We start from the raw sequence: 27,218 nt of genomic DNA on the forward strand, positions 1-27,218 counted from the left end.
GCGACAGAGCGAGACTCCGTCTCAAAAAAAAAAAAAAAAAAAGTATTGTATAAGAACTCTAAACTTAATTAAATTTGATTTCATGATGCTTATTTGGTTTTTGTAAGTTTCAGGCGTCAAATTATTTCTCCCTAGAGATCCTGGTGAAATTCTACCATTGACTGTTCCAATGTACTGCTTAAAAATCCCTAAGAATATTTTTCTTTAAAGTTGACAACTGTGCACTCTGGGATCCAGATGCTATATTCGCAGTATGATGATTTTGTTCTGTTTTCCACACATGGCCTTTTCATACACTGTCTCCCAGGGATGAAAAATTCTGCCTTGAATGAGAAGTTTTAAACCTTGCTTGAAAATAATAAACACGATACTTTACATGTTTATGGCCATTTAAGTTAAAAAACGTGCATTTACATGTATCATATTTTTTCACTCTCAAAATTAGTCTTGTAAAGGGAAAAAAGGCATTAAGTAATTCAATAAATTGTCTGCTGCATGCTAGCCACTATGAAGGGACTGCATGATAGACAAGGCAGTCCCAAAACTTAGAATTTCCTTGGGAAGGTAAGACACGACAGAATTAAAGGCAATAGGGCTAGTACCTAAGTGTCTCTTCCCATTGAGAAATAGAGGGGCAAAAGGAGATTTATGCGCCGCATTGTGCTAGGAAAGGCACATGTATTATCTCCTAAAACTCGAAACCCATGTTTGGGGCGTGGTCTCCACACGATCTGCACAGTCTACCACAGTGTGAGTCCCCACGGGGGTCCTTTTGACGTCAAGCCCATAGAGTCGTGATGGAGTATTAGACATGATGTAGAACTGGCTTTTTTACTAGTGAAAACACTGAGACTCCGGGAGGTGAAATGACTCGGCCAAGGTCACACACACTGATAGCGGCAGAGGCGCGGCCGGAACCAGGTCTTCTGATGCCAGCCCAGTGCCTCCCTACATCTCTACTCCGTGTTAGTTTTGGAAACTATTTGCTTCCCTATCGCCCTTCGTCTGGGTGGGAGATATCATTTTCAGTCAATTTACGGGCTTTTAGAAAAGAGAAGGGCGGATACGAGGTTGGAGAAAAGTTTGCTTTCGGTCAGTGAAGAGGCCTAATTCGTTCCAACACCATTTATGGACCTGCTCGTGCCAGGCACTGGGAATCCAGGACACAGCGAAAACAGATTCCCTGCCCTCAAAGACGCCCTAGTTAGGGGCGTCTCCGGATCTTTGATGACCTCCTCTCATGAGCGGTCCCCAGCCCTCCCCAGGGCTCACCTGCCGGCCTCTGCCACGTCCCCAGGACCCGCCACTGGGCCAGGCCCAAGCAGCATCAAGTCCCGGGCCTAGAGTCCCCGCCATCGCGCCCGCGTCGCGTGCCTCCAGTCGCCACGGCAACCAGGGAGGCGCTGACCCCTGACCTCGAGGCCCCGCCCCTTCACGTTCCCGAGACCAACATGGAGAAGGCCAACCCGGAAGTGCCGCCGCAGCCGCCCGTCCGGGGTTAGGAGCCGCCGGCCCAGCCAGGCCGAACCCAGCGCCCGCCGCCCTGCAGCCCGCGGCCCGCGGCCCGCCCCGCGTCCCGTCGGCGCCGGGGCGGCCGCGTCCCCCGCCCGCCTCCACTCCACCCCCGGCTACCCGCCCCCGCCCGAGAGGAGGAGCTGAGGCGAGGGGGAGGAGGAGGAGGGAAAGGTTTGCGAGAGGGAGCGAGGCCGCGTTAGCCGCCGGCGGTTCGTACTACCGGGGTCGGGAGGAGGAGCCGGGCCGGGCCCGTGGACGAACGCCGGGCGGGCGGGAGGCGCGGAGGCAGCGGAGGCTGCGCGGCCGCAAGGAGGCAGGCGGGAGGCCAGGGGTGCAGAATTGGGGAGGGGGGCTCCCTCCACCCCCACAGCTCTCCGCCCAGGTCCCGGTGGCCAGGCCTCACGTGCCCGCAGGCCTGGGGAAGGTGGAGACTGGAGCAGGGGTCCGCGCAGAGGCCTGCACGGCGCGGCCAGGTGATGGTGGGCCTGTGTGTTTCTCCAGAAGAAAGGGGACCCCCGGAGCGGCTGTGCCCCTGGGCTGCCCCTGCGAAGCGTTTTGACATCAGCCATAGGGAAGTCGGGGAGCCCTGAGCCTGCCTGTCTCCGTTAAGTGCCCTTAGGATGCAGTGATTAAGGAATTAGGCTCTCCCTCCGGGAGGGGCACTGCCTGTGCTTGTGAACTCGGATGCAGAGAAACAGGACAGGATGATGCTGTCCGAGCAAGCCCAAAAGTGGTTTCCAACCCACGTGCAGGTCACAGTGCTCCAAGCCAAAGATCTGAAACCAAAAGGCAAAAGTGGCACCAATGACACATACACTATAATTCAGCTGGGCAAGGAAAAGTACTCCACCTCTGTAGCTGAGAAAACCCTTGAGCCAGTTTGGAAGGAGGAGGCCTCTTTCGAGCTACCTGGATTGCTAATGCAGGGAAATCCAGAGAAATACATTCTTTTCCTTATAGTTATGCACAGGTCCCTGGTGGGTCTGGATAAATTTTTAGGGCAGGTGGCAATCAATCTCAATGACATCTTTGAGGACAAACAAAGAAGGAAAACAGAGTAAGTTATGTAATTTATTTTGAATTTGGGGGAGTTTATGTCTTATTTATGGTTTTTCTGTTCTTGGAAATTATCCGTATACTTCGGGCGTTGGTTTTTGGATTGAAATATGATCCAGTTTTAAGCACCGTATTTGCATGAATCTGAAGTAGCACTCGTGATGAAATATTTTTTAAATGGAATCATTAATGATCCCTTATTCTTTCTGTTTGAGGTAAACATCTGTCAAATAATTGAATATTTTGCGGTGGATTTTAAGTAAGTTAACATTGTTTCAGTATAAGAGGACTGGATCACAGTGTTGACCAACTAGAACTTCATATAAATTGTTATGGATTTTAAACGTTACAATTATCAATGAAATGGAAGATCAGAAATTAAATCTGGCAATGTAATGTTGATGTGTCACACTTTGTAGCTGTCGAAAGATAAATTACCAGATTTAGAACTCAGTATTTCATTTCAACGTTATAAACACGGCTTTCATTTTAGCTCATTTTTCGAGGTCAGTACGCCTTGATGGGAGTCTATACCTGTTAGGAAAAAAAAAAAAAAAGTTTTAAAAGTGTGTACAAACATCCTCAACTTCGAATGCACTAACATTTTCCTTTGAATTTGCAATTACATCAGAGTTATTGTATTACTTCAGAATTGGTTTTCCAAAGCTATTGTGTTTAGACCATACTAAATGCTGTAGAATTGGAGGGAATGATAAATTTTTGTGATGAAATGATTTGATGGCATCTTCAGTGGCCTTTTCAGTATGACTGTTGAGCTTGAGTTAGATATATTTTAATTTAAAAAATCATAATATAAATTAACACTAGGATATTGTGTCTTAAATTGAAAAAAAAAATGCTTTTAGAGGTGGGTATACTCACCCCTTCCATCAACTTAAAAGGACATTATATTAATGAAATTAGTGGGAGAAAAATACTGGTTGAACTTCTAAGAGTACTTTCCATTTCCAAAATAGTATGGGTGTTTCGTTCAGTTATAACTGAATTTATTTACTGTTTAAAAAACTTTTTTATAATGATATTTTTATTGAAGTTTATGTTAATTCTTTACATTTTAAAACAACTGTCTCTTGTTCTATACATTTCTGCTCTCAGCCTTCTCTTGATTGGAGTTTGTTTCATTTCAAATCAGGTCTTTACCTAATATTTAATATATGTAGAGTAAAAGTGTAGACAGATCAGAAATACTAGGAAGGCAGGAGGAAAAATGGTACTATTTAATTGAGATGAAAATATTTTAGAAGGAGGGAAAAAGTTTTTTTTTTTTAAGTGTAAAGTTTAATATATATCAATGATTTGAATAATAAAATTATTTGATACCTAAAGAGTGGCATTCAGTTTCCTCCGAGGGATTCTTTATCAAATTGAAAGTGAAAAATGGATAATTACCAAATAATCTGTTTCAAATTGCCAATTTTGGGTGACAGTAAATATTTAACATGTTTTGAATGTAAACTATTAAGTATATTGCACCTTCAAATTCCTCGCTTCATTTATGGTACTTTAATATTCATGGATCGTGTATTTCAGGCCTTCTCCGAAACATAAATTTTCCTAGTGAAAGTAGGCCCAAATGTGAACCCAAGGAGTCTGAGGATGAAATAACCTTTTACGGTTTCTTCTTGTTTTACTCCTAGTCCTGGGCAACATCACAGTTACAATACATTTGCTGTGAGCAATAGTCTTATATTGTGGTCTCTCCTTACAGAAATTCTGTACTGGCTATTGTATAAAATTGATTAGAACTTAGGGGAAAAATGCTTTTAAATGTTATCAACAGGGTTTGTGATGTTTTTGCATTCAAAGTGATTTTCATATGTTATTAAACCCCTAACATTTTATTTGTGGATAAATGGGGACCATGTATTTGATGAGGTATCTTTATTGGTAATATTTCTAGTTTTTTAATATATTTAATAACTTCCTTTTCTAGCACAGCTGTACCTGTGGCCCAGTAAGAGACAGACTTGAGCCACTGGTATATTGCAAGAAAGATATTTAATATTCTGCACATTGCTAAACCTTGTCAGCATATTCCCAAGTGCTTTTTAGAAAACTGTTTTCAGTGATGAGGACTACCAACTGACTTAGAAGTCCTATGAAACTACTGGATGTGACACTTTTTACATTTTGATACTGAAGATGTATGTTTACAGTTTGTCTTCCAGTTGTGTCATGATAGGTAAAGAAGTATGACAACTAAAATTATTACTTTACTTATTTTCTTACCTGGAAAATAAATTTTTTTTTCTCTCTTCTCTTAAGGAATGGGGAAAAAGGCCTGAGCCAGAACCCTTTGAGTGGGCCTGGGAAGAGAACTTCTGTATCTCCTCCTTTAGAGGATGTCTGGGTTGGTTCTGGCATGAGATTTAAAGAAATAATACAATGTTTAGTAATAGAATGTTAAAATCATTGATGCTGTTACATAATATCCATTGATTTTTTACAAAAGAAGTAGGTGATGTTGACTTTTTTTTTTTTAATGCTCATGAAGAGTAATAACTAGAGTCTCTAGAGTTAGCTATGACTCAAACATATGCAGATTTTAGGATGTGTGTGTGTCTCAGCGGTGCACCTGTGTCCTGGCCTCTGGCACCTTTACTGCCAATTTTGTCCCATTTCTGACCACACAGCACCAATTGCTTGGGAATAGTTCCCACATGTGTGCTGGTTTTTGAACATGGACCTGTGCCCACTAAAAATTGAACAGAGGCCATGTACAGTTTAAATCCAGTACTCCAGAGGTGAAAAAAAGTCAGCTAGTCCAGTAAGCTCCAAATGCTGTGTCTTCATTTTATCTTTCTGAAGACTGGAAAAACAAGTGCTATCTCCGAAATGATTCGTGAAGATCTCATTAAGACTTCCCTATTACATCATTTTCAAAACAAAGTAACTAAAGTTATTTGTCATTGCTACATTTTCAATGAGTATGTTTGTAAAAGTTCTTTGTAGTTTTTTTCGGGGGGTGGGGAATGGACATTATAGTGTATTTACACTTTGTAATCAAATACTGATTTGCTTTATTCAGGTTTACACAGGTCTTTACAGTTCCCTAGTAAAAAACAAGACAATATAAAACACACACACACACACACACACACACACACACACACACAGTTGTAGCTTACTTGTAAGAGTATAGTTCTAGAAATAAAAATTGAATAAACATTTAATGCAAGGCAGACTGCCTTCCAGGAGCTTGTACTCTAGCAATACAAAATTTGCATTGTCTTTCTCTTCAGCTCTCATGTCTCCTGATTAAATACAGTGTCCTGCAGTATGTGCCAGCCATGTGGTTAACCTTATTAACGTATGCGGTTCATCAAATAAGAAAGAGCTTCTATTTTCCTGCAGATGTTATTCATCAACTTCAGATTTTTTTCCTTACTGACTTTAATCTGACATTGGGAAGTTACATATCATTCCTTGTGCCTCAATTTCCTCATCTATGAAATAAAGATGTTAAAGTAGATGATTTATTGGTCTTATTTCTAAAATTCTATGATTTTCCACTACCTCACCGCCTTCCATTTTGGGGGTAATGATTTTTTTTTAACTCATATTTGCTTTGTTACATACATGCTCGTTTTTGTTTGCATATTTTTGGTACATTTTTTTGCAAAGTATATTCACCTACATTCTATAAAACCTGAGGTACTACAGAGTATTTCTGAGATACTGTTCATCACATGTGTTTCTCTCCCTATTGAAAATGGCTCTGTTTGCCAAAACTTGGAGGTAACTGGGTGTATAATCTACTTCATTTCCAGGCTTTTTGAGTGCTCAATTGTATGTTATTTAAGGTTGCCTATTTCACAGAGTTTATTGCTGTCATTTCTTATTTCTAGCCCCTGTTTCTTCAGATTTTACCATTTGCCTTACATAAGGAATTTTCTCAGTTTAAGGTCTCAAGCTAATGCCATTGAAAAATATTGATATTCTAAGAAATGGCTAGTGTTGATGCAACTATATCTGAATTGATTGAATTGCTCCAATTTAGTTAATCAAGAAAATGTTTTTCTTCGGTGTTACTTGCTAAGATGTAGCTGGTATTTATATCATGTGCCAGTTCTCTGTTCTTCCTGGAAGACCTGTGAACCAGTGTTTCAACTTGATATACAGTAAATGTAATCTTCTCCTGGCATATCCAGTTGGTAACAATGAGAGAAAGAACTAATGTAAAATTAGATCAGAGTTCCTTTGTAGCTAAGAAAATTTGTTACACTTGATTAGAGCTATATTTAAATAATAACCTGTGTACAGGAATGGATATTATGCCTCATTGCTAAGTTATATGAAAACATTGTAGGAACTCTTTCAGGCTTGATTTTGTAGTTTTTTTGGCTGTTTTCCCATAGAATGACCACTTGTGACGTGGACAACTGGAGAATTTCTCATGGATAAAAATACTATAAAACCAAAATATTACTTCTTGTACATCATTTAAATATAGATAGTGCCATACATTGAAGTGACTAAAATATAAGATTTGGCTTCATTTACAAAATAATTTTTATTTGGTATTGTCACAGTAGCAATAGTAAAATGAAGCAAATAGATTCAAAAGAAAGCATTTTAGGTTTCTTTTTCCTTTTGAAAATTTCACAAGATTTATTTTTTGTCACTTCTTGCATTTTACTTGTTTTGCATAGTTTATTCAGGAATAGGCGTTGATCCATTTTATATCAATCTAAGTGACATTATATGCTGTTTTAATGATTAGCAAGCGGTATGTAGTGATCTCCAATGTAAACAAAATTCTTTTGCTACTTTTACATAAGTAATATTTTGGGATAGGGCCAAGTATTTATTATTGTATTAAAATGTCATCAGTATTCATTTTATAATGCTCAAAAATAATTTGTATTGGTGAATTCTTTCAAAGTCTGCCTCAGTATCTTTTAATGTTAAAAAAATGCCCTTAGGCCATGAGCAACACTTAGTCTCATATGGAAAACTTTTAGCATTGGTAAGAATTTTTGATGATGAGTGATTTTCAAATCAGAAAAGAAAAGATTAAAAACATTTTCAAACTTGCTAAAGACCTATTCATTTCTTCAGTATATGTTACATCACAGAGGCAATGATCAGTTTTTTAAACTAAACAATGAGTAAAGCCGGAAATACTGTGGCTGACAGATTCTTGTTCAGGGCTTAGGCTGCCTTGATGTATAGTTACTTTACCTAAAAGGCTATTTGTATGTAACAGAACTCAGTATCCTCTCTTCATTATGTATTACAGCCCATTTTTATTTTCTTCTCTTTAAGGTGGTTTAGATTAGAATCCAAACAAGGAAAACGAATCAAAAACAGGGGTGAGATAAAGGTCAATATTCAGTTTATGAGGAACAATATGACCGCAAGTATGTTTGACTTATCAATGAAGGACAAAACCAGATCTCCTTTTGCAAAGTTAAAAGATAAGATGAAGGGTAGAAAAAATGATGGAACATTTTCTGATACGTCTTCTGCAATCATTCCGAGTACTCACATGCCTGATGCCAATAGTGAATTTTCAAGTGGTGAAATACAGATGAAATCCAAACCAAAAAAGCCTTTTCTTTTGGGTCCTCAGCGACTCTCGTCAGCACATTCAATGTCCGATTTATCTGGGTCCCATATGTCTTCTGAGAAACTGAAGGCTGGCACCATAGGTCAAGCACATCTTCTTGGACACCAGTTAGATTCCTTTGGAACAGTTCCAGAAAGTGGTAAGTGCCACATTCTTGTGTCCTCATTGGTCTGAACTACCCTTTTAGTTTTTAAAGTTTAATTCCTAAATTTAGTAAATAATAACAGTTGCTTTGTAGTATTTTCCAAATTTTGTCATTCATCAAATATTGAGTACCTACTATTCCTCAAATTGGTAAGTTCCTTGAAGGCAGAGCTTGTCTGCATTTATATTTATATTATTAGATAATAAAATGAGTGCCAGTTTCCTATTATGGCCTGGCTGCCTGTTTTACTGCTGTTTCTACCATCTCAAAACCCTGAGCATAAATGAATGTTCATTTCATCATAAAGTCCCTAGAAGAAAACTTTTATGTTCAGAAGTAAGAAAGTAAATTTAATGCTAATGAAAAAGTCTGAGAATTTTTAGCATTATCATGCCAACCAGAACCTCTAGTTTTGACATCATAGTTTATATGATTGTGAGCTGAATACATTACTAATGGTCTAGCAATATGCTAATTGTTATTAGCCTCGATGCTTCAGACTGCTACACCTTAGCATTTTAAGATTGTTTTCCTTGATTTTTTGAAGGTTAATACGTTTAAGTAGCTAATTGCTCTCATTCTAAAAGCAGCAGAATGCACACAGAATGTGTCACATAGTGTGATGTAATGTGTCACTGATTATGTACTAACTACAAAATTGTTTGTAGGAAGTCTCAAATCTCCACACAGAAGAACATTAAGCTTTGATACTTCTAAAATGAACCAACCTGACAGCATTGTGGATGAAGGTGAATTGTGTTTCGGAAGACAAAATGACCCATTTACAAATGTGACTGCTTCATTACCCCAAAAATTTGCAACACTGCCAAGGAAGAAAAATCCATTTGAAGAAAGCAGTGAAACATGGGACAGCAGCATGAATTTATTTTCAAAACCAATTGAAATAAGAAAAGAAAATAAAAGAGAGAAAAGGGAGAAAGTTAGCCTGTTTGAAAGAGTGACTGGAAAAAAAGATAGCAGAAGATCTGATAAACTTAACAATGGGGGATCTGATAGCCCTTGTGACTTGAAATCACCTAATGCATTTAGTGAAAATCGCCACGACTATTTTGATTATGAGTCAACCAATCCATTTACAGCAAAATTCAGGGCTTCAAATATAATGCCATCTTCAAGGTAAGCTTAATATGGGGGAAGTTCTACTATTTGGGAAAATCTTGAAAGTATCAAGTATTTCTTTTAAATACTAGAATATTTTCAAGCCATTTTATTTTATTTGAAAAACATTTTTATTTCTATAATTATAGAGCCAGGCAATGTAGCATATATTTTTGGAACTGAACTTTTTTATCTGAAGAAGATAAAAAGACTCTTATTCTCTATCCTGGTCTGCTTCCACTTATGTGAGCCAGAAACTCACCAAAACTTAGAGAGAAAACAACGTGGCTTGTGATGAGACATGGCAAGAGTGAATTGCCAGTGGGTGTTAGTTCAAGCCAGAAATTTCAGTGATATGTTTCTAGGGATTCGTTCATGGGCTATCTGGAAAGGACCAACAGCAGCCCATGTGCTATTCTTTAAGAAATACCAGCTTCAGTATTAATGGCTTCCCTAATAGATGTTAATTATCTTTATTAAATGGCTATTTAGAAGTGGTTTTTATTTGAGAATGCTTGTTATTGGAATTCAGTGACCCTCATGGGTTTTGTAGGTACACCCAAGGGATCTATATGATGATTTGTAGTCAGAAGTAATCACTCATGAGAAAGATTGGATTTTCCAGTTTTGAGTTTTCAGTTATATATATAATGGTGCTTTTCTTTCCTTAGTATATCTAAATTTATATCTATCTATCTAAATTTAAATCTATATATAAATTTATATCTATATATATAGATATGAATGTAGATATGCTAAGGAATAAATTTAAATATGGTTATGGATTTTACAGAAGTAAATGATGAAATAGCTGATTAAGGAAACCTCAAGCAAAGAAAAGGTAAATTTATTCCCATCTTGAGTGTAGTTGGCCCCGCATATTTGCAGGTTCTGCATTTTTGGATTCTATCAAATGGATTGAAAATACTAAAAAAAAAATAATATAGTAATTAAAAAATAATGCAGATTTAAAAAACAGTACAGTGTAACAACTATTTACATAGATTTACATTGTATTAGGTATTATAAGTAATCTAGAGATAATTTAAAATATATGGGAGTTGGTGTATATGTGCAAATACTGTATGTACCATTTTGTATAGGGGACTTGAATATCCCTGGATTTTGGTATCCTCGGAGTGCTGGAACCAATCTCTCTCAGATACTGAGAGATGACTGTAATTATCTTGGAAGAGCATGCTAGAGTGTTTACCACGTAATAGAAGATTTTCTTCAAGACAATAATAGAGAGTGTACAGACCTGAATGGGAATACTGGCTTAGAAGTGCTATGACCTCCGTAAAACTCAGTGTCTCCATCTTTGAAACAAGGAAAATAATCCCACTTGATAGGATTCAGTGAGGATAAATGATATTGTATGTAAAGTACATAATACAAAGCCAGGCCCCAAATAGGGAATCTATAAATGGTGACTACAATTATGTTTGATATGTTGTCATGTTATATTTTACTAAAAAACAGTGCTTGGTTTTGTCCCACTAGAAACAGCATATAGAGTATTAACAATCAATCACACTTTTAGGCTGTGCCCTCTCACCTCTCTTATGTATCTTCCATGATTTTTTTTTTTTTTTTTTTTTGAGACGGAGTCTCGCTCTGTCGCCCAGGCTGGAGTGCAGTGGCCAGATCTCAGCTCACTGCAAGCTCCGCCTCCCGGGTTCACGCCATTCTCCTGCCTCAGCCTCCAGAGTAGCTGGGACTACAGGCGCCCGCCACCTCACCCGGCTAGTTTTTTGTATTTTTTAGTAGAGACGGGGTTTCACCGGGTTAGCCAGGATGGTCTCGATCTCCTGACCTTGTGATCCGCCCGTCTCGGCCTCCCAAAGTGCTGGGATTACAGGCTTGAGCCACCGCGCCCAACTCTTCCATGATATTTTAACAACTTGCATTTAAAGTTTTCAAAGTGAAGTGTACTTTTTTGTTTTCTTTTACCTATAAATGGATATTTGCTGTGGTTTAAAAGAGTATTCAGTTCTGTTTATAGACCATACTCCAGAAAAATAACATTTTTATTATATGATATCAATATGTTATTGAGTTTATAGTTTTGATATGCCATTCAAAAATATTTTGGTATTTTACGTACTGTACTTCACATATTACATTAAATCTTATATGGGTAAATAGAAATATATTTGCTTCTTTCCCCCTTTACTAAACTTTTTTTACAGAAGGTTGTTGGAAACAACTGTCTGAGATAACTTGGATATTGGATAATTTAGCTAATTTTAGAGTCAAAGAAAAGCAAGAAAATGGGAAATGGTAGGAAAATAATGTTTTTACATTATGGGCGCATATGAAAAAAAAAAGCTTATTGAGTATTCTTAAATCTTTAATTGCCCTATATTTGAGCTGTTTATGTGGGCTCTTACGGGTTTGAAAAATGCGTGTGGCATTTTGACACATCTAGGCTTTATTTTCAGTTACTTTATTATGGCTGTTTCTATCAAAATTAGAGCTGTTTTATGATGTATAAAATGATTGCAAATATGTAAAAAAAATAGTTGTTTTTCACTTTATGACTTTCTCTTCTTCATATTTATGAGATACCAGATATGAGGACAGAACATTTGTAGATTCCTAGGAAGTTATTCTTTTTGCATCACAAACCATCCGTGTGGTAAATGTAAAACATTTGCAGTAAAGGGGTGGTTCTGGTTAATCTTATAAAAAAGAAGAATTGAATATAAATAGACCCAAGAAGAGTGTGCAGTTCACACTTTTGGCAAGCAGCTTTATCTTGAGTGGAATTTGGGAGGATATGGCCCAGGTAGCGTTGTCTTTATGTAACAGTATATTTCTATTTTTCCTCCCAGTATCAACCCTCAGCTATCTGGGACATTTTAAATTTCACACATTAACATCCTAACCAAATGCACTTTTGGAGCTAGGGACTCACATCAGTAAGACACGTGCTGTGAATTTTTTTCAGGAGTGCTCAATAGACTTGTTTACAGTTTCCTGGACTCTTGTGGCCAGTGTTTGTGAGAATGCTGAACAAGGTTAAGGGTAAAATACGTAGCTATGGAACTGCATTTTCTTCTCGGTGAGTGAACTGGCTCACTTGTGATTGCAGGTACCTAGGAACCATATTGTTACCCTCTGGTTGAATAATGTATATGATTAAAACTGGAAAATTTTCTTTATGCCCCAAATTTTAAAATGTACTGAGGCACACTTTTTTTAGAAGTTAGACTTTTTATTCCTTAGTGTTAAGTAAAATCCACCTGAAGAAAGCACTTTGGAAACCACAAAAAATACCACAATTTGAATCTGTCCTTGGAATAGGTCCCATAGTTTTACATAAAACTGATAGAGGAAATTAGGCATTATCTTGGGTTACTTCAGCAAAGAGCAGGGCTCTTTGAAACACTTTTCCCCAAAGTTACTAATTTGCAGTCTCTTACATGGCCCTATTTCTTTGAAGCGTTTCCTGTTCTTGTAGGGAGGAGTAGTTGTTCCCTCTGCTGCAGCATTTTCTTACGTAAGTCTTGTCTTCTGTGGGAATGGCATTGTTCACTAATAGCTTAGTCTCACTTTTCTTACCCACTACCGTGAAGAGGTTGAGAGCAGGGTCTGCATTTCATTCCTCTTTTTGCCCTTAGTCTCCAGTGTGATGCTTGGTAGGTAGTATTAGATATTTTGAATATAATGCACACAGTATAGCATACCAGTTTCCTAATGCACACAGTATAGCAGAACAGTTTCCTGAAATGCCACTCTCATTCCGTTAGCCTCCTACTTTCAGCCCGGCTGGCCTGGGCTGTGAAGATCTTTCTAATAGACTGAAAACAGATGCATAAAGCCAGATGTATGCGTTTTTATGTACAACTAAACATTGTTAAAAATCTGAAGTTTTAAAGGATTACTGAAATTTAATATTCAATCTAAATAGCACATGTCCGGAGTCTATTAAGAACTGTGTATTAGGGTAGGTTGTCAGCTGTAATAACCACAGGTATCAGTGGCTTATCACAGCAGAAGTTTATTGCTCACTCTTGTCACAAAGCAGTTCACTGGGATGGTGATAGGAAAAGTGAGTGCTTTGCTCTGTGCGTTCATCTGGCTCTGCACAATCTCTCAGGAAGCAGGCTTCTTTCTTCTTGTGATGCCACCATTTAACACATGGCCTCCAAGATCCTTGCAGCAGGGGAGGAGAGAGAGGATCAAAGGAGGGTCATTTCTGTGTGCTAGGCCTAGTGCAGTATGCGTTACTTCCACATACGTCCCATTGGCCAGAGCTCACCCATGCCCCAACCTCACTGCGACCTGTGATGAACTGTGACTTAGCTGTATACCTAGAAGGAAGCTGAATTGGGTTTAGTGAGCTTACAATATTGTGTGTACCATTGATGCCAAATCAGCTTGCTACTAAGAAGTCGGGATGCCGTCCAACACTGGCATGCTGCAAAACTCCTACGACACATATACAGTAAGTAGAGTTGGAATTCTTGTAATCTTCAGGAGAATGTTTTCTCAGTTTATTATTGGTACTAAGTTGTTTGTATGTTAAAATTGCTACTAGTCTTGCTTTTTAATTGTAAGTCACAGGTTGTTTAGCATCATCAGTAACAACTAATTCTTTTCATGATTTATCAAATAAATTGTCAACTAATTTATCATGTGGTTTATCCCACAATTTGCGAAGTAATCCTTTTTTTATCAGCAGTATATCATTTGCCAAAAATAAATATGCCTGAATGTTTGCTATACTATTTTAAATTTGTTCACAACAAATTATATTCTAATATATTATAAATAATATAACAAATAATAAATGATAAATAATGTTATCACCAGGCTATTTTTTCACTTAAAAGTAGAAATGATGGGTGTGTGTCTTCACCAACCAAATTTGTTCATTTCTTTTCTTTTTTTTTTTTTTTAGCCAAGAGATAGCAAATTCTGGCTTATTTAAGAGTTCATGGAAGAGATGTATACCACTTTCAGGTCTGGCCCATGGAATGTCCTCTTAACACTATCCTCCATTTTGCCTCTTCCTCCAATATCCTGGACCAGGGATTGGCAAACTAAGCTTGGAGGCCAAATCTGGCTTGCTACCAGTTTTTGTAAAGTTTTGTTCGAGCACAGCCACTTTATGGTCATTGTTGTGTATAGCGGTAGTATTGAATAGTTATGACAGAGACCATATGGCCCACAAAGCTAAAAATATTTATTGTTTGGGCTTTGCAGAAATACTTTGCTGACCCCTGCAGTAGCTGAATGGAGAGGATCTTTGAGATGGGGAGAGCTGTAAGTCGGAGCAACCTGGGTCTCTGCATGCAAGTAGAAGGCCCACCTGACCAGGAATAGCCAAGTGGCCCTTGTCCAAATGATAAATTCACAGGATATAAGTTACTGAGATTTATATATGTATTTATTACAGCACTTAGCATTATTTATCCTACTGAGGAGGGCACATGAGCTCTGGTACCTTTTGTTGTGTTTAAGAAAACCCTAGTCAAAAAAGTTTAAGAACCACTGGTTTGCAACACCAAATCCAAACTCCTCTTTCTAACTTTCTAAGGCTTACTGTATTTTAGGCTTTTCTTAACCTTTCAAGTTTTCTTTTAGTATTCCTTACCAACCTGTTCTAGGTAAGTTAATTTCCTTACTGCATGTCTCTACACTGAGGTCCTTGTAAGCCACGCTGTCTTCATTCCCGGGCTCAATTGTGGGGTGCACTCTCAGCTTATCTCTGAGTGTTCTTTTTTGAGTAACAACTTTGTTACTGTTTGTTACTGAACGTGTTTCCCTTTGGATTTCTGCTGATATAGAAAAAGTAATTACTATACAATGTTTATTGTGCCTAGGTCTTATATTAAGCTGTGTAAGCGTCTTAACAGTTGTGCAGAATCTTCTTTCTTGGGTGAACCACAGCACCTAGATTTGTGCATGACCTCAGTGCTGATCATCAAGGGCTCCTGGAGATTTTTTTTTTAAGCTACCATTTGTTGGGCCTCCCCCCTGACTGAATTAGAATCTTGAGTGAGTAGGCCCTGAAATGGAAATCAGCATTTTAATAACTGCCCATTGACTATCAGGTTTAAAAATTGCTGATCTATATTATATCACCTACAGTGGTGCCCCTAATCTATGGGGATACATTCCAAGACCTCCAGTGGATTCCTGCAACCAGGCACAGTTCCGAACCCTGTATATCCTATGTTTCCTTTTCTATACATGTATACCTGTGATAAAGTTTAATTCATAAATTAGGCACAGTAAGAGAGTAACAATAGTAATGAAATAGAACAATTACAACAATATGCCAGCATCACTCCTCTTGCACATTGGGGCCATTATTAAGTAAAACAAGGGCTACTCAAACACAAGCACTGTAATACTGCAATAGTCGACCTGATAGACGAGATGGCTACTAAGTAACTAATGGGCAGGCAGTGTAGACAGTGTGGATACACTAAACAAAGGGACTGAACAAAGGGATGATTCACATCCCAGGCAGGACAGAATCGGATGGCCTACCACTTCATTAGGCTATTCAGAAGGACATGCAATTTAAAATTAGGAATTATTTCTGGAATTTTCCATTTAATATTTTTGGACCATGGTGGGTAACTGAAACCATGGAAAGCAAAACCACGGATAAGGGGGTGGGACTACTTTATTTCCTAAGCTTTCAGTAAGTATTCTTTGTGAATGGAGATCAGGAATTGTGCTGGCAAATGCATACTTATAAATTAGACAACTTAGTCACATTAGCTTTGCTTGCAGGTCCCTAAGGTAGAGGGTACAGTAAGGAAGTTAGCTTGGCTAAAACAGAGATGTGGTGGAAAGGAGTAAAAGATATGGCTGAATAGGTTAAACACACACACCCTAAATTATAGTGAACATTGAAGACCAGGCAGAAAAGTCTATTAAATATTTATGGCATCTATGGATGAATTGTTTCTCAGGATTGAGGTAAAACCTGAGAGTCAATAGTGATGAATGACACTTAAAAATATGCTTCTATTTGTATGCTACCCATGGTAAATTGAGGAGAAATTTCACGATCTGTATTCTTTGAAGAAGGTGTAAGTTCCTTGAAAAAGTTCAGGATCACAGAAGTCCATCTACTGAGGGGAATTCTGCTTGAGAGAATAAGATTTTCTCTCTGTTTGAGAGAAAATTGCTTATGTATGTCTTATTCTGAAATTTTTTTAAAAAACAATGTAAGCCTACTACTCTGTGTGATGAGTTTCTGTTTGATGTTAGAGGGGCAGCTGTTCTGAGAGTAATAATTTAATGGGAGATATTTTTACCAGAGAATTTTGTTTGGGGACTGTCCTTCTATTTGTGACTCATACAAATGCTTTCACTCCATTATTTTCTGCTCTACTATAATAGTTGTGAATGCCATGTAGCAAATTCTTAGCTACTCTGGGATAACTAAATGGTATGTTCTATAATATTATTTCTAGTATTAATTGATTTTACAAAAGCATGTATTTCCATTTTTAATGTTTGGTGGAAGAGCCTGCCTACTTTTTAGCAGATGATCTCATGCCAAATAGTTATTTTTTAGGATGGTACAGAAATAGTATCTAAGATCCAGACTTGTAATGTTTTAGTGATTTTTCATGGCAGTGTGCCTTTCACTTTTGAGGTCAGGTCTACCTGATTCTCCCCCCTCTTCCTTCTTTCCTTCCTTAATGAGTCAATTCCTGTCTGTGCTTGTGTCATACCTTCCTTAGGAGGTACAAAAAATTGGTTACCTAGAATGTGTATTTAAATGTGTTTCTAATTTTCACAAATCACCGTAAGCTTGTAAGCATGTGGCCATTTATATGAAATTGTATAACATGTTCATTAAAAGTCAAAGACTGTTTACTGTAGAATTTACATTTTGATTTTTTAAAAGTATAGTAAATAAATGATCCTAAAGAAAGAGCCTTTTTTTTCCTGAATGAGTTTAAAGTTCAGTCGTTGGCATCATAAACCTTAATATGCAAAGGATTTGTTTTAATAGCAGTATTTGCTTTTTGCTCATATTTGTCTAATATTAAAGATAATTTGCTTATTATTCATGGCAGGCTATAAATCTTTTACACACCTGAAAATTTGTGCCTTCATTTGTGAGACAGAAGACAAAAACTTTTGAGATGATTTTTAGACCCATTAATCCATTAGTGCCCAGAGATTTACAGAATGTGTCCAATGAAACAATGACTATGAACACGAAATATGCAATGTGATTAGTTCCCTTAACACTAACTAGAACTTTTATGTTTAACTCCCCAGATACTACTTGAAACTTTTTTACCCTTTGTCATCCTAATACTCATTATAATAGCTCTCATTAATTGGTGCATCTCCCAGTGGGTTAATTTGCAGATACCAGCCATGCCATCCTTGTGCTAACTCACTAATGCAAATTGATATTTATAGTCTTCAAAATTGAAAACAAAAAAAGCTCTGTAACAAAAAAGACAAACTTTGCTGGGTTTTTTTTGTTTTTTTGTTTTTCCCTTAAGAGAGAGATTGAGATATAGCAAGATTCTGAGAGAAAAGAAAACAGGCCAAAAAAATTCACAAAAACTACTGTAGGCTAATAAACTGATGTGAAAATTTCTCAATTTACAGCACTTGACAGGTGCTAAAAGAAAAGCATCTTTAATTTTAATGTGTTGTTAGGACCTCTTTAGAGAGACTGTACGAGTTATTAACAAGGTCCTCTGAGACAGGAGACGGGTAATTAACAAGACCTATGGAGATATAGTTTAGGTAATTAACGAGCTCTTAGGCACTGGACACAGGATAACACATAGCGAGTCCAATAGTTAAAGAGAACACGTTGTTATGATATGATCAGATATAAGATACAGCATGTAAGCCCTCTTGAGGTTTCTGATAGGAAAGTATTCAGACTGTATTCCAGTGACCCCAGTGCACTGATTTGTGTAAATCAGTATGTAAGGTTTTTGGTTTAACTTTTAAGGTAGCATTTGAGAGAATTATTTTTAATTGTTGTTACATGTAGATTAATACTCTTTGCTAATTGCCATTAATGAACGTGTGTATTTTGAGAAAAATGCATTGGAAACACATCAGTTGTATGATTCTAAATTGTCTTAAACATTTATTTACAGTTTATTTTTTACCTGTGGCCTGCTGGTTAAAATTGCCTATTGCAAATTAACCTTGCTTTCCTTGTCTCCTTTAAAACAGCCAGGATCTAGGCCAGCGAGGAGATGTGGCCCTGGCACCAGTTTGGTTTTTACAGGTTATGTCCAGGTTCCTCCAGTCATGCCCCTATGCTACCTTCAAGTCTGAGATTTTATATTCCCAGCTTCAAATATTTGGTCCAGTTATTTCCTGTGTAAATTTGAAATTGCTGAAGTACGAATCTTGAGTTTTGGCTCAGAAAATTCCCACATTCAGCAAACATTTATTAAGAACATGTTATACTCTAAAGGTTAAGAATATAAAGAAGGCCCTTGCGAGGCCCCTGATTCGTTCAGTTACCTGCTGTCTCAGTGGTGCTACTGTAGCCCATCAGGATGATTTTTTTCTGAATTTCAGCTCTGCAAATCCAATGATATTTTCATTATTATTTTTGGCATATTTGCTATATATAAGGAAATCATATTGTTGAGATATAAATCCTGCTCTGTGTGCTTGTAGAAAAAAGTGTGTAAATATTAGGGCTGAATTTCATATTAAGGGTTGGACATTGTATAGACACTGGGGAACCATGAAAATGTTGATTTGTAATATGATTGAATTACTGTCTTTTATCATGAAGTAGCTGTTGAGGACAGAGGATGGGAAAGGGAAGAAGGACTTGAGACAGGGAAACTAGTTAGGAAGTTACTATAATTGTTTTAGTGAGAGTTGACGGAGGAAGTTTGACAGTGAGGAGGGAAAAGAAGGGAACATCTTTGAGAAATATTTACCCATTATGGGACTTACCCATTCTGCTTTTGGGTAGGGGACAATATGTGAACTGGTAAGGGAGAAGAGACAATAAAAACTATTCCAATGATATGCCTTCAGCTGGTGTCTTAAGTTTAATAAAATGCAGCATTTAAAAATCCATTTAATTTAGTACAACAATGTCAGGTCTATAGTCTTTGAATCAAACTTGGGATTGTAGTCTTGATAGAAAGGTTTGAATTTTTTCTTTTGTTTTTTTAATGAGGTGCTATATTGTTTATTTTGGATTTTTTTTTTTTTTTTTTTTTTTTTAGAGACTAGGAATTAGGTGTTTGAATTGTTTGAGACTAGCAAGTTAGCATGAAAACAGTAGCAGCTTTTGGAAGTTTGTTTTTCAACACTGAAACACTTTGGCTTCTTTGAACACAAGAGTGGAAATTTCAGTAACTGTTTGTGAATGTATGCATTTAAAGTGTTTCTTTCACCTTAGCACTGAAATTACTAAATATATTTCTCTCCAGTGGTTTTGGCTTGACCAAAGGGTTGTCTCCATTGGACACTTTTTGTTAGTTTCTCGCTAAGAGGATAACTCCCATTTCTTACATAATTAGCCCTCACTTCTGTGGACACTACTTTTCCAGGCTTCTATGCTTAGAACATTTCCAGTTGGGCCACTATGATGATGTCATCTGTGATTACTTTTTTCCCGTGACAATAATGCTTTAACTTTTGAAATACAGGTAGCGTTCCTGTATATTTAATTTATGGTGGTACTGTTATCTTGTAGCGGAGGTGTTTTAAATAGCTGCTGGTGATACAAATTAATTATGAAGTGATTTTTCTTACATGCATGTAACTGGTTTCTAAGACTATTAGGGTCCAGACATTTGACATTTGTCTCTTTGAACTTATATTTTAAGGATTAATTCTTGCTCTTTGATATGATGTATTAAATATATTGCTATGTAATAAATACTTATAATATTAAAATGTTATATATTTAATATATTATACACCAAATAAAATGTCTTTATGTATTTTATATATTTAAGCTTAGAAATCTTGTATAAAAGTACTGATACCACTTTAAAAGCAATTAGGTGAATCAGCTTGGCCTTCTTAGAGTATACCTTAATTCAAATTGCTATTAAGGAAAAAAATGTTTAACAAATGTTGTGTGTAAAGCTCTGCTAGGGTTGGGGAGGTATGGGGGATGACAGTCCTAGCCACACCAGTTATGGAGAGGGATGTGTAAGAAATAACCTATAATCAAAGCCGAATAAACTGTGTTAAACAGAAGTACATGGAGTTTACTGTGGAAAGGTGGACGAAAGAGCAGTTCAGTCTACTGGAAATTGGGAAGTGCTTCTTCAAAGGGGAGAACTTTGGGCTTGATCTTGACCATGGAACATCATTTTGTAAGTTGGGGCATGAGTAGATAGACAACTCTGTTTTAGTAAATGGCAGTAAAGCTCTTTTTGAAAATTATTAGATAAGTTTTGAAGGGATAATTTATAAAAAGTGACTAAATACTATTATATCGTTAGCTGTTTATTAACAGCTTAGTAATTTTACCATTTCTTTTCTAGTTGGAGTCATGGAGCTATATTCTATGTCATTCCCTGACTGGTAGGTTCCTGAGGAAGTATGTTTGCTACTTTAGGCTACCAAGGAGCCAATTAGTGAGTGTGCTGCAGCAGCTCTGCATTAAGGATAATGAACTCTTTGTTACGGAGCCTGGTATGGGAATGGGGGTGTTCCAGTTAATCACATATTTTATTTACTAGAGGTTTACAATGCATTTGTTTTGTAGAGACTTTTTATCTTCAAAGAAATTAAATGCTCCAAATAATTAAAAATGAAAATCATACTGAACATAATTTAATCTTTGACTCAGAAAGTACATTTGATTCACTTCTTTCAGTGAAAGGCTTTACAGTACAACATGAAAACACTGAAATACTAATAATAGGATATTCTGAAGGCAGTATAGGATAAGTATTAAGAGTTCAGATTTAGGTGTCAGGTCTGCGTTTGAGTCTCTCTTAGCCGTGTGGCCTTACTTAACCTTTCTACACCCTCATTTTTCCAGCTGTAAAATGGAGATAATAACCTTGGTGTAGGACAGATTAAATAATGTCTTGTACAAAAAGTACTGTGGGTAGTGTTTGACACACGGTGCATCCAGAAGCGATGGCCCTTGCTATGATCTTAATATACACAGCATCTACAGAATACTTAACAATCGCTTTAAATAAATTAGGTGGAATTTTTTTCCAAGTAATAATATCTTCTCATTTAAAAAAAAAAAACTTAAATAAAAGTAGAATTTAGAAGCCTCTGGTTTTCACCAACTGATAAAGGACATACATTTGGCAGGAAGCAATAAACTTGATAGTTTTTCAAGTATCTTTTAAGACATATGTTCAGCAGTAATCTTTGATGAGATAAAACTAAAACCACATTGAAATTAAGTAAAAGTTTTCTCTGTATTAAGTAGAAAATTTATAAGGCAAAGCTATTATAGTAAATATTGATATAAATAAAGTCTTATGTTCAGAAATTCTTTCATAGCACTAATAAGGATATCGCAGGGTAGATACCTAAGCTGTGGCTTTCCATTAAGGCATGGTGACAATTTCCTAAACTCAGATGGCTGAGCTCAAATTAGATTGTTAAAGAAGGCAGTTCAGACTGTGATAGTAGGAAAGATAAAGGCTGCTTATTGAAAACTCCTCAGAAATTTCAGTGCACTTTGGGAAAAGGGCAGTTGCCTTAGGAAATTCACATAGGCAGTAGTGTCGCTCTTCCAACAAAGATTTGGAGGTTGGCTCTTTTATTTCTATGTCAGTGCAGGTGCCCTCTTTTCTGTTTTTCATCAGGAGTATAAGATTCTACTCTAGTAGCCTCTGAATTCAAGGTTCTTTAATATGTCAGAAATAATATTTGTTGTATTTTTAATGTTTTGTCATCCTGGTTTTAAAAAATACATCTTCTTCACTTAACAGAAAAAAAAAATACATAACCAAAATTTGACTGTTAAATATTGTTAGACTGTCATCACATCATTTTATGGAATAATATCTCTTGTACTTACAGAGATGGGTAAGATCTATAATGTCAACTCTTTGTGCCTCCCATCTTTACACTACCAGACAGTATATATTAGGGTGACATTCTAAGATTCAGATGTTTATTTTTGAATTTGATATAAGGGATGGAAATTTTTTCTCTTTCTTGATTATATGTATTATTGCTGTTCTTTCTCTGTGAGGATTATGTTGATACTCTGATACAAAGGATGCACAAAGCAAAGTCTCTGTCTTTAGAAGTATAAGCAGGTAGATATAGAATGTGTAATTAATTGTCCTAGTTGTAAATAACTGTCCTGGGTGGTACAGTTGGTAAGTGCTGATAGAGATAAAAATTATAGATTAGGTGGGTAAGGTTAGGTAGTCTAGGCATTACAGAAAAGGTAGAACTAAGAGTCTCGAAGGATGGATCTGTGAAGATAGAGGGGAAAAGATAAATGAGAAAAGGTAGAGAGGTAAAAATGAATGTGTGAAGTGGTTCTCAGGGACCCAGCCTGCCTAAAACAATTAAAGGTTGGAAGTGGTAGTGGAGATGTGACCTTATTCGTATGAATTTAGCATACCAGAATGAAGAATTTGCATCTGATGCTATAGAATGTATGAAGAGTTTTCCATATATGACTGATGTGATGAAAATACTATTTTAGGAAAACTCAGAGAACAGTGCCATTGCTGTTACATACGTAATAATGCCAGAATCGAAAGAGGTGCACATGAACTCAGAAAAACTGCATTTCCAAGTGTGATTTTAGATTCCAAACAAAAAGTTTTTGTAGTGAAACATTTTTATGATATAACTTACAGAAATGGGATAATAGTGAAATTATTGTGGCATAAGAAATTTGCAGATATTAATGTGTATTAGAGGTACACTCTTTAAATCAGTGGGTACCTGTTTTAATTGTTCTTTGAATAGTTTCTTTTTTTCTTCATGCAGAAACATTTTAAAAAGCTGACTGAAAGTTGTATAGTATAATGTACAATTTATAATAAGATCATTGTATTCAGCTGTTGGGGGATGGCCCGGAAATTGTGTTTTACACAAAACAATATATTCTTTTCTGGCAAAAATTTTATAATTTAATAGCCCCACTGAAACAAACTCTTGACTGCCAAGAATGTTTTACGGCTTCTCAACTTGGGTTGCAGAGTGGTGGAAATCCCCCAGTCACACCAGCAGTTGCTTCTAAGAAGCAAGTGTAGGAGCCTGTGGCTTGCGTCACCCACCTGGGGGGCCCCTGGAAGTCTGGCTGCCTTGATGTCCCTCCTTGAAGGCTCTGCAGAGATGGCTGGGGCTAGGAACGTGGGTGCTTGCTGGCCAGGGGCTTCGTTGCAGGCTGTTCTTAAACACCTGAGGCCTTCATGGTAACCAGAGGATACCATGACTTCTCCAGAACATAGCTTTGTCATAGGCCCACACAGAGCCAGCTTGGGGTGCTTTTGGCCAGGGTGTTGTGGGCCTTCTGGCTTTTTTCACCTGGTTCACAGGGACCCAGGGATGCCTTGCTTGCACCCTCATGGAAGAGTCACATCTCTCCAGATTATCCTTATACTGTCTCCTTGCAGGAAAAGCTTGATCAAGGCTACCGGGTCTGTCTTGATAACGTAGACTGGCAGAGTCTGTTCTGGGTTTAGCTTGCGGGTGCCTTGCTCTCATCACTCCTGCCCCCTGTTTGGCTGCTAAAATGAACAGGACTTGATTACACACGTGCACACACACACACACGATGATAACTAATGGATACGTAGCAGGTGGCGGGCAAGGGTCTACTCGGGGTAACAGGCCAAACACAACACAGTTTCTGAAAGTGATACATTTCCTAAAGATCTAGGGAGAAAATATTCATTTTATATCAAGAGACACATGATTGTGGTAGTAAAATGCAAAACTTCATCTGAGTTTTTAACTTGAGATGTCAAATTTTATGCTTATTGTTGGATTTATTATGTATTAGGGATACTAAAAAAAAAAAAAAAAAAAAAAGGTGAGAAGCTTAGTTTTAAAGGAATGGAGAACTTTTGGAATCCATAGGCCTTATGTTGAAATTTGTGGGTTGTTTGACTGTCTTTGAAATAATTAGTTCTATTCTTTTTTTTTTTTTTTTTTTTTTTTTTTTTTTTTTTTTTTTTTTTTGAGGCAGAGTCTCACTCTGTTGCCTAGGCTGGAGTGCAGTGGCGTGATCTCAGCTCACTGCAGCCTCTGTCTCCCAGGTTCAGGCAGTCCTCCTGCCTAAACTTCCCGAGTAGCTGGGATTATAGGCACATGCCACCACATCCAGCTAAGTTTTGTATTTTTTAGTAGAGACGGGGTTTCACCATGTTGGCCAGGCTGGTCTCGAACTCTTGACCTCAAGTGATCCGCCTGCCTCCTCCCAGAGTGCTGAAATTGCAGGCGTAAACCACTATTTCTGTTCTTTACCAGGAGAAATGTGTAAGTTAGACTTGATTGACTATTATATCCTTGACAAACCAAGCCTTAATTTCATAGACGTCTTTAAATCCTCAAGTTCTAGGACTTTCACCAACAACATATTCATCATTATTCATTATGGAAAAGCAGCTAGGTCTGAATTTGCTGTCCATGATCTTTGGTGTCACTGACCACAATTTTTAACTGTCTTGCCTCTGAGAGCTCATAAAAGATACCCCATGAGAATATTAATAAGTAAATTACTGTTAATCCCCATAGACATTTATGTATTAGGTTCTGTTTTGTCATCCAGGTTTTAGTGTACATGCCCAGTCCCAGGAGACAGGATGTAGGCCTTTCATCTATAATATCATTAATTTGATTTGGTACTGAGTTTTTTGCTTTTTTCTAAAAAGAAAGAAAAAAATATTTAGTTTTGTCTTGCCTCTTAAGCCTTATTTGCATGTATAATAAACATAATTGGAATGTGCTAAAGATTCCAGTGAAATCTCTCTAGTGGAATCTCTGTGGGCACTTCATTTTTTTAGAGCTTTGGAAAGAGGATTATTAAAGAACATTTAAAAAAAAAAAAAAAAACCCTTCAACATGTAACCTCTGTGGAATAAATGTTTTCAGGATTTACCAGAAAAATCTCTAATTAATCTGTATTGTGTCAGATACCTATCCTGGTAGACCTAGTTGGCATACTGGATAAATTGGCTGATTGAATTGATTCTATTGGTAGTCCACCAATTTGAAAATGTGCTTTAATTCCTATTGACTTAAATATGAGAATAATTTTTTCTATCTTAAAAAGAACTGAAAAACACTCCACTAATGTATCATCAGGTATAGATACAAATAATCTTTCTTATTCAGGAACATTATTTCTTCCACTCTTTGGGGACTTGGGATCTTGTTGGTGGAACTTATATTGCCCTACCATTGATTTACTCAGTCAACTCACCCCAGTTTTTACACATTTTTGTTAAGTACTGGTTATTAATGTATTCAGCATACTTTTGTTAGGAATCTTTCATGCTGGCGCTGTGTCAGATGCTAGGAATGAAAAGAGGAATGAGATACGGTTCCTTCCTTTAAGTGGCTTGCAGTAGAAAGGGAGGGGATCCAGGGGTAAGATAGATGCACAGAAGCAAACTTTTATACCATGTATTTGAAAAGCACTTTGTCAGACAAAACATTTTCATACTCATTTCTTTTAACCCTCTTTTAATTCTGTGAAATAGATGGTAGCATTTCTGTTTCACAGTGAAGTAGATTGTTCCTCAGCATTAGGGTGTGGGCAATAAGTCTGGAAAGGTAAATTGGATAAAATCCAATGGGCTTTGAAAGCCAGACTGAGAAATTTTGTCATTATTCAGGAAGAGGTTGGAGGTCAAAAGTTTTGTGACAGATGAATAATGACGCTAGACTTGAGCTTGAGAACGCCATGGTCAGTATGAATAGGCTGGATTGGACAAGGAGGGATGGGCAGAGACTGAAGAGGCTGTTGCAGTAGTCTCAACAGGAGGGAATTTGGTCTTATGGTCAGAAAGGTAGCAGTAAAAATGAGCAGGGAGTAAACGATGAGAGTTCTGTGGCAGAGGCTGAATGGTGAGAACATGGCAGTTTATTTGTGAGGCATGTAAGCCGAAGACTGGAGTGAAGGGTGTCTCTGAGGCTTCACCTTGGGTGCCCAGGAGATTGGTGGTATGAGAAGGAAGAGAACCAGACAGAACTGTTCTAAAAGACATTGTGATTGGCCTTTCAGGGACAGGTAGGATATTCAATCCAAGATTTTGATCAGACATTTGTAAACATGATATTATAAAGGGTAAAGAGATTGGTGGGTAAAAAGATTTACTAGTCCTCTATCCATATAGGGATGGTAGTTAGTGGTGAGAGAATATGAAATCACCAAGGTGGAGTAGAAAAGGCCTGAAAACAACCTTAGGAAATATCCAGTTTTCCCCACCTAAAGGTGAAGAGGAAGATAACAAAGAAAAGGAGTGATTGGAAATATAGAAGAAAAGTTAGGCTACCAGATAGCAAGAAGAGTGAGTCTCAAAAAGAAGGAGCAGCCATTTGGTATCACATGGAGTTGAGAGGTTAAAGAGTGAGGTGATTTTAGTGAAAATGGTTTGTTGGTGGCCTTCGTCAAAGAAGCAGTGAGTATTGGTGGTGTGAGTTGTTTCAGATTAAAGAATATGAATGAGTCAAGGTAACAAAGTCAGCAAGGGCTACTTGGTAGGGTTTAGAGATTGGCAAAATAAAAATGGTAGAATGTCCAAGAGATAATGGACTGTCAGCGAGTCCTGGTGAGAGAGGTGAGTAAATACAGGTGGATTAGGAGACAACTGGGATGATAGTGGGAGTACACCAGCAGGT

At 37.3% G+C, this 27,218-nt stretch overlaps 1 protein-coding gene across 5 annotated transcripts in view; it reads left to right on the forward strand.

The window, feature by feature from the left end:
* The first annotated feature begins 1,433 nt into the window (after nt 1-1,433).
* LOC105467530 (RAB11 family interacting protein 2) overlaps nt 1,434-27,218 on the forward strand; it is a 41,972-nt gene continuing 16,187 nt past the window's right edge. The window contains exons 1-5 of one of the 5 annotated variants that reach the window (XM_011717200.3): nt 2,086-2,572; nt 7,861-8,303; nt 8,978-9,446; nt 14,643-14,702; nt 20,918-20,957. In XM_011717200.3, coding sequence (XP_011715502.1) covers nt 2,220-2,572; nt 7,861-8,303; nt 8,978-9,446; nt 14,643-14,702; nt 20,918-20,954 — 1,362 coding nt within the window. In that variant the 5' untranslated portion in view covers nt 2,086-2,219 and the 3' untranslated portion in view covers nt 20,955-20,957. The other 4 variants (XM_011717185.3, XM_011717218.3, XM_011717208.3 and 1 more) reach the window with 4 other exon arrangements.

Source organism: Macaca nemestrina, chromosome 9 (genome assembly GCF_043159975.1).
Source record: "Macaca nemestrina isolate mMacNem1 chromosome 9, mMacNem.hap1, whole genome shotgun sequence".
In the NCBI taxonomy this organism is placed as follows: domain Eukaryota; kingdom Metazoa; phylum Chordata; class Mammalia; order Primates; family Cercopithecidae; genus Macaca; species Macaca nemestrina.